Below are 7,929 nucleotides of genomic sequence, written 5' to 3' on the forward strand. Positions count from 1 at the left end.
GACCATCACAGTGTGATCACCCAAAATTATTGCCTAATAAAACATCTCAACTTTGATAAAATTGAAATTGGCCTTACAACTAAGAACCACTCGGATCAAGTTTACTGAAATTGGCCTTGTAATTTTTGGTTCTCTCTCTCTCATACAGACATTTTGAAAACATTGCAGAAATTTGAAAATATGAAAATCAAGTTGCTTTTTGAGTTTAAAAAAAATGTTAAAAAAAGAAACAAATTAGCCCACATTATTGTAACAATAGTGCTGTTCAATTTGGGTCAGTACCATAGAAAAACAAAACAGCTAATGGAGTACTCTTTTTAGAGTAAAGTGGACTTGCTGTAGACAGACCCACTTGGTATTTGTCTACTGATGAAACTATATCCCCTTGCTATGACATCTTTCCCTCGCCCACTGCTTCTCTACTCCAATTTATCGAATGGCACCATAAAGATTTTGACCCAAAAGTACCAACCACGTAGAAGCATCAATAAGATGATGGTAGACATTACGAGCCAACTAACCTCCCTCATCATTGCAATCTCAAGCTCCCCCATCTCATCTGATTGTTTGCTTCAGTTTAAATCCAACAAAATGCACCTTAAGAATTGTAAAGCATCCGAACCAGGATGTTTGTCAACAGAAGTGACATTACCAGATATTAAATGCAGCCGCAGCACCAGTTGATGTCCGAATGGAAGCTTCTTGACTTTTGTACAGAGAAGCCTGCACATAAATCATAATGGCATATATTTCCGCAACATCTTTCCGATTATTATGCTTTCAACTATCTGAATGCTTAACCACAGTGATAGTTTTTTGCTCAACAGATGGAGGGAAGATTGATTCAGTTCATGGAGCAGAGTTGAGACATGTTGATGGTGGTTATGTCTAAGAATACATGATTGATGCCTTGTTAAACACTTTGTCATGAAATGGAAGTCTCAACTGCCTTGGGATGCCATGTTATGTAATGAAATGTAAATCATGACAATTGCACAAGTAGAAAGATGTCTATCCAGATAAGCATCATCCCTAATATTGATGTAGAATACGAGTAAGAGGCATAAAAGAATCAAACACGCATGAAAAAAAAAATTGACCAAAAAGCTGCCATGCACCACTTCTTCAAATAGTAAATAGATCTGCCCTATTAGGTTATCCACACATCAACATGTGGTGCTGACAGATGCATGTCCCGGAGATATTAGTATAACATGAACAGATGCTGCGTTCATGATAGCATTGTGTGCACTCATGCACATGAGAAGAGATGCTAATGCTGATGTTGATGATGAAATGGATGCATGCAACAGCTGCAAGATGCATCCTATCATGTATTCTTGGTGCATAAGGATCAGAGTACATCCCCTTCTAGCTACTGGTAGGTGATAGCTGGTGGAGCTCCATTGGCACTGGGAGAAGCAGCAGCGTGACTTCCATCTTTCCTCTTACCAAAAGGGTTCTTCGAATATGTAAATCACAAGTCAAGGAAAAAAATCATTACAGAATTATGTTTAAAAGAAATTGAATGGTAACAGAAAATGCAGGCAGAACAAATATCTAGGTATCTCCCCCTTCCTATTCTTGGAAGGATGAAAGAAAAAAACTACATCAGGGAACATATAGCAAAAGAACTTGAATTATTTTCCCCCCTCCTTTTTCATTTTTTGCAAAAGGACAAGGATAAATTACAAAAAACATTATATGATGTAGCCTAAATACACTTTCATCCTTGCTATTTCAAAATTAAGCATGTTAGCCCAATGCTATCATAAATGAAAAACTTAAGATTTTGAGGATCTTAAGTTGCTTTATTATTACATTCAAAAACCACTGTGCAATCTTTAAAACTTCAAGGAGTAAAGTGAAGTAAGAGTTAAAGCACAAGTGAAGAATTCACAAAATTCTACCTCATGATTAGAGAGTTGCACTATTAAAAAACCTAAAAGAGAAAAACAAAGGGAAAAAAAAAAAAAAACTTATATTGCACTAATAAGGAGAGAGGTTTCAATGATTGCCTAAAAAATCATGCTACGGTATACCATGTAAGAGTCGTACATCAAAAGAGAGACCTTTTAATGATTCACAACAGTCAAATTAATCAGAATACTATCAGGAGATACAACACAGATCCTACAAAAATGCAGCCGCCATATACACATCAAGTTACACTGACCCCCTAAATTCAAAACAAAGAAAGGTTAACACAGATATCATAGAACATATCAACTAGGAACTTAAAATTCAATTGATAGACAATATTTGAACTTGCACTAGGAAAGGGAATTTGACCAAAAGGATGTGTTTGAAAAACATTTAGGACAAACCTAAGCAGAGGAGTTTTCAGCATGATCAGGTGAGACACTTGAATGGGATAATAATAATAATAATAACAATAATAATAATAATAACAATAACAACAACAATAACAAGATGAAGATAGAACGCGTAAAATGTCACGGTTGAAAGAATAAAACAAAAAGGCTAAAAAGGATATTGTATTCGCATGCCAACAGAACCAGAGCTTGGGATAACAGCACCTTGAAAACTAAGGTGCACATTGGTTGCACTGTTCACATCCTGTAAATTTTGGTAACAAACTCTTAGAATTCACCAAACGAGAACTTAAAATTATATAAGGTCCAACACGCTGAAGAGAAAAAAAAAATTATATAAGGTCCAACACGCTGAAGAGAAAAAAATTGAAAAATCAAAGCCACAGCCCTCAGCACTTGTGCTGATCAATATCAGGTAACTTACTTCAAATTCAATAAAACAAACAGTATGTCTTTCTTGTCTCAAAATTTTCATTTGCTTAAATCCAGGCTGCCTGCATGACCAAAATAATCAAAATGATCACAACTCCTTATCAGCAGAAACATAAAATCAATTAGCTAAGAAGACTATCCATGGTAAGATATTCTTACACGCTGAATAGACCCCTCACTTCTTCCTCATTGATGTTCTCTCCAAGATTACCAATAAATAAGGTATTACAAGGAGGATTATCTTTTGTATTCTGTGTTAACAAAAAAGAAAATAAAAATAAACAGATGATCAGAACAATCTCGTTGAACAAATAAAGTTAATCCAGTGATGATGAATAACTAATATGAGACAGGGGGGTTGAAAAATGTGAACCTAAATAAAAATAATAATAAACCAAAAATAAAAAAAGGATGGGCAAGGTGATGTTTGCCTTTGGTATGCATGACTTCAAAAAAAGGCACTGAACAAGACAGTGCAAGACAAATACAATGGAAATTATTGTACAATCTAATGGTTGGAATGAAATGGACAAACTGTCAAAGATGCCAACCGCATTTCTAGGGTCTAGCAACCCAAAATCATCACTGCAAGAGAGCGATGGGCAGGCAGACAGATAGACGGACAATAGAAAGAACAATCACATTAGTTGGATTTGCATTATTCAATAAAGTTCAGAGGTCAAGGACTTCTGAACTAATGATGAAATTAAGACATTTTATTTTAGCTAAAAAAGGAAGGAACTACAGAGGTTGATTTCTACTGTTAATGGAACAAGATACACACCGAGAGAGGAAGAAAAATGGAAAATGGGGAATTATTTATTACACAAAAGGATATTGGAATTATCTTATAATACAAACCAAGGCAATGAAACATGGTTAGCATTCTACCATAGTTCAAAATTAAGAATCAAAACATAGCAAATTAACAAAAGAAATGGAAGAACTATAGTCAATCATTTGACATTTCTCAATAGTATGATAGGAAAAAATAGTGTTACCTGAACAGGTACATAACTGCTAGGAGCTGGCATTGGTGCAGGGGTCGGCATTGGTACCTGAGGAACAGGATAGCCTCCATATGGATCATATGGAGGTGGAGCATGGGCCATGTACCTAGAAGCAAGCACCTAGGTAAGGTTCTTGAGAGAAAAATACAATTTCAAAAATACAAACCATAAACTTCTCCAACAGAAATTCTCCATTTTGCATGATCTTCAAAAAAATAGCTGCAGAGACAAAAACTAATACCCATGTGGTCCCCAAACGGGGGCAGGAGGAGGGTGGAATGGGGAGGGAGCTGTATAAGCACTATGAGAATAGTCACCACCAGTTCTCAAACGTTTACTTTGATCATACACACTAGAATCAGCCACTATTCCTGTAAATTAACAGATATTAGAAATGTATAACCACTGCAAAATTTCAAAATTTCAAAATCCGTTCTTACACTTGACTTCCAACAATTGACAAACAATTGAAATATGGTCCACTGACCAAAACAAATATAAATCCTTGCACAGGTTTGCAATTTATTCAAATCCTTTTAATTTTCACAATCCTAATTTAAGAAATTAGTTGTAATTTTCTCCACATGGTTAAAACTATAATATTTTACCAGTGATTAGAATGAAATTTTTATTACTTTTTGGTTTTTCCTAACACTCCCTTTTTCTTTCTCCTTACTACAACTTCCTCTATTGCTAAGCCCTAAAAATCAGCTCCATGGGTGGCAGCCTGATTAATAAAAGTTATCCTGATATTTTCATGGTAGCAATTCACAGTTATGCAAAGATCTTGCCACTACTACGGAATTTTTTGTGGGGATGTATTAATGGCACGTTAGCCCCTCCATGTCAGTGTTTTGGTTCTTGATAATAAATTATAAATATCACTTGGGTTTCATTTGATTTTGGTTTCATTATGCTGGACATTATCTAGTTAGCATAACTTTTCTCTCTTCAGTTGTACTAGGTTATTAGGTAATAGGTATCCTTCGCATTATAATCAAATTGTTAAATGTGTTGCAAACTATGAAAAAAAGGTAACCAGGGCATGAGCACACACACAAGGTACCAAAAGAAATGTTTACTAATGTGAATGCAAAATTTATGTAATATTGCTAATTTGAAAGTGCTAAATAATTAAAAGCACAAAATTAAAAATAAAAATAAATAAATGTAATAAAGTACCAATACTACAAATATTACTACTAAGACTACTTGAGGACAAGAAGTGCACATTAGGGTGCTCAGAAATAGCAGTTGTGCAAAAGCATTTACATGCAATAAAGACAAAAAAGATAGCAGCAAATACTAGAGCATGTCACACAAAAAACACCACAAAAGAAAATCTCAAATTCTACATTCTAAGTTAATCCAAGAAAATTAATGGTACTAATTGTCATATTCGAGGAAAAGGTCATCTCCCATAAAGCCTATTCTAACTCCTTTTGTCCATTCCTGTAGAGTATTTACTTAATCTGTATTTTCTACATTAGTAGCTATTTAACAAGAAGCATACTTGTTCTAGATCCAAGTAAAAATAGGTAGATTGACTAAGAGAGGGATGAAGTTAATTTGGCTCTAGAAGGGTAGAGCAGCAAATCGTATTTATGAAATTCACCTTAAAAGAGTTGATTTACATGTCTTCTATTGGCATAAACAATGCCATCCAAAAGCAAACCAAATCACATAAGCATACCAAATATCCAACTGGATAAGTAAAACCAACTAATACAGACTAAAATAATTTTAAAAAAGGAAAACCTCAAGGACTATGGTATACATTAATTATTAAGACATGATTTCAGTCTCTGACCCCAGGAATGGAACTACACAGCCAAATACAAATGACCTAAATCCTTGGAATGCGCTGGATGACTATGATTTCTAAGCAAGTCCAGTGATGACTAAGATCTCTAATGATTTTGACTAGTGAGACTTTTTAAAAATAACTGCTATACTAGAATCCTATAAATTATAGTCAAATAAGGTTTCAGTTCTTACAAACTCTTCCTATAATATTTATGCTTATTAGTAGGGGTGTGCAGTATTTGGTTCAAATCGAAAAAACCGACCGAACAGAACCGATTTGAAAATTTGGTTCGATTTTTTATACATTTCGGTTTGGTTCATTTTTTAATTTCAGAAATTTCGGTTATTTCGGTTCGGTTCGGTTTTGATCAGAAAAAAATCGAAAAAACCGAACCGAACCGATTAGTGATAATAATATGTTGTTTCAATAATATAGAGAAATTAAATCATATTAAAATTAAAATATTTTAATTAAATTTTAAAATATTAAAAATAAAGTGTAAACAATAAAAAAATTATTAAAAATCGAAACCGATCAAACCGAATCGAACCAAATCAGACCGGTTCGGTTCGATTCGGTTTCTGACCAAAATTGGTTCGGTTCAGTTTTCATAAACACTGAAATTTGGATTTTCTGTTTATTCGGTTCGGTTCGGTTTTGAACCGAACCGACCTAATGCTCACCCCTACTTATTAGGCCGACGTAATCTCACAAACCATCAAGCTACTCATATATTAGAGAATATTGAACCAAAGCATATTAATAGAAAACATAAGGTTGTTATCACCCATTTTCTTGTTCAAAATCAATATGCTAAAAACCAACAGCGGCAAAAACTCCATTCAGCAACAAAAATTCCAATGGCAAATTCACATAAATTTTGAACATGCATTTGAATGTGAATCACTTGTCATTCTATCTACCATAATAATTTCACTTACCCTTGTTCTCTTTTGCAGTTAAGTATTAGACAATGATAACAAAGAAAAGGATAATATCAATCAACACTAAGTAATGATTAAGCTTCCATGTCTGATTTGCACAGAACATCTGACCTCTTTTCACAAATAGATTCTTCTTTGCCATCTCTGTATGCAACACTGACTTAGACTCCGCATCAAATACCATGTCCTAACACCCCCCCAACAGAAAATTTAAAAAAAAAGGGAAAAAAAAAGAAAGAAAATCAAACACATAGCTATCTAAATTAACTAGTTGAGAAGGAGATATGATCAGTTGAATAGAACAAACAAACCTGAAGGGCATCTTTTGCAGCAATAGCAAGCTGGGCAGTGGAGAAAAGAGCAAAACCCATAGGCTTTTCTCCCTTGAAGTTCACTTGTGAAGCCTCATAACCTGGTAGCCATCTCAATAAGTTCTGCAGTTCTCTCTCCTTCACGTCTTCAGGAAGACCCGTTATGAATATTGTTCGAAGCTAAAGATCATTAATCCAAAGTTCATTACGTATGAATACTTTTACGCATTGAGGATTCACACACTTCATAGATCTATCAGATCTGAACCAATCGACAGAGATACAGAAACGGGGGGGGGGGGGGGGGGTTTACCTCATCGTGCGTAGGACCGCGATTGCTATTATCAACAAGGACCGGCGAAGGATGATGAACAGGAGGAGGAGGAGGCGCAGCCGCCGCAGCTGGTGGAGGAGGAGGAGCAGCTGCAGGCGGCCACTGCTGGTGGTATGGGTGGATTCCAGCTCCGGCCATGTCGATGATGGTGGTTCCAAGTCGATAATAATGAAACCCTATAAACCACCAAAAGTTGAGGCGGATGAAAATACCTCGACTCTGGATGAAGCCTTTATTTGTCCACTCTCTGCCGGTTCTTATTAGTAAATTTTATTTTAATATGGATTAGAAAAGGTCAACTACAAATTATTAATTAATTTTTATTAAGGACAATTATTATTTTCCTGCAACTGATTATTGAGTTGTTCAATATTTAAAAATATATTAAATACACTATATTTTTAAATTATTAATTATTTAGGTTTTTATATTAATTGTTATAGTTAGGATTTTGAAATATCATGATTAAATGGTTATTATTTTAAAATAGCCTATTCCACCAAAAAATTTAAAAGTTTAGTAACTTTTATATTTAAACTCTACTCTAAGTTTAAAATAATATACAATAAAATTAATTTTTTCATATTTATTTTAATTTTAACTATTAATCTAAATTAATTTTTTTCTAACTTTTTTTAAACCATTTGTGTTCTCGTATGAATTATTATCTCTATTTCTTAATTCTTAACCTTATGTAATCGTAGGCCTATCCTCTACCCAATCAAATTTCTAATTCTACAAAATCTCAAACTATT

General features: G+C 34.2%; 1 protein-coding gene across 4 annotated transcripts; it reads right to left on the minus strand.

The window, feature by feature from the left end:
* Positions 1 to 217: 217 nt before the first annotated feature.
* LOC110611226 (cell wall integrity protein scw1) lies at positions 218 to 7,435 on the minus strand. 4 transcript variants are annotated; one of them, XR_006350197.1, is made up of 10 exons: positions 7,154 to 7,435; positions 6,841 to 7,020; positions 6,641 to 6,716; positions 4,020 to 4,149; positions 3,770 to 3,884; positions 2,928 to 3,019; positions 2,695 to 2,830; positions 2,498 to 2,659; positions 653 to 1,472; positions 218 to 570 (listed from the first exon to the last, which is right to left on the minus strand). XR_006350197.1 is itself a non-coding variant. In XM_021751414.2 (9 exons), exons 1-9 carry the CDS (start codon positions 7,310 to 7,312, stop codon positions 1,376 to 1,378), a joined length of 1,002 nt encoding a protein of 333 aa, XP_021607106.1. In that variant the 5' UTR covers positions 7,313 to 7,433; the 3' UTR covers positions 218 to 1,375. The 4 variants fall into 4 exon arrangements, 1 of the variants encoding a protein (XP_021607106.1); XR_002487330.2 differs by having other exon boundaries at positions 218 to 559; positions 2,498 to 2,580; positions 2,761 to 2,830; positions 7,154 to 7,433; XR_002487329.2 differs by having other exon boundaries at positions 2,498 to 2,580; positions 2,761 to 2,830; positions 7,154 to 7,433.
* Between the last annotated feature and the right edge of the window lie 494 nt (positions 7,436 to 7,929).

The sequence above is a fragment of the Manihot esculenta genome, chromosome 3 (assembly GCF_001659605.2).
Source record: "Manihot esculenta cultivar AM560-2 chromosome 3, M.esculenta_v8, whole genome shotgun sequence".
NCBI lineage: Eukaryota > Viridiplantae > Streptophyta > Magnoliopsida > Malpighiales > Euphorbiaceae > Manihot > Manihot esculenta.

Bases quoted from the DNA above. Each gene is read 5' to 3' on its own strand.
- LOC110611226 (XM_021751414.2), bottom strand. From the start codon at position 7,312: ATGGCCGGAGCTGGAATCCACCCATACCACCAGCAGTGGCCGCCTGCA. The intron at 3,885-4,019 runs GTATTAGTTTTT...GCTTGCTTCTAG, and splicing joins CCCGTTTGGGGACCACATGG to GTACATGGCCCATGCTCCAC. The intron at 3,020-3,769 runs GTAACACTATTT...TTGTTAACACAG, and splicing joins GCAGTTATGTACCTGTTCAG to AATACAAAAGATAATCCTCC.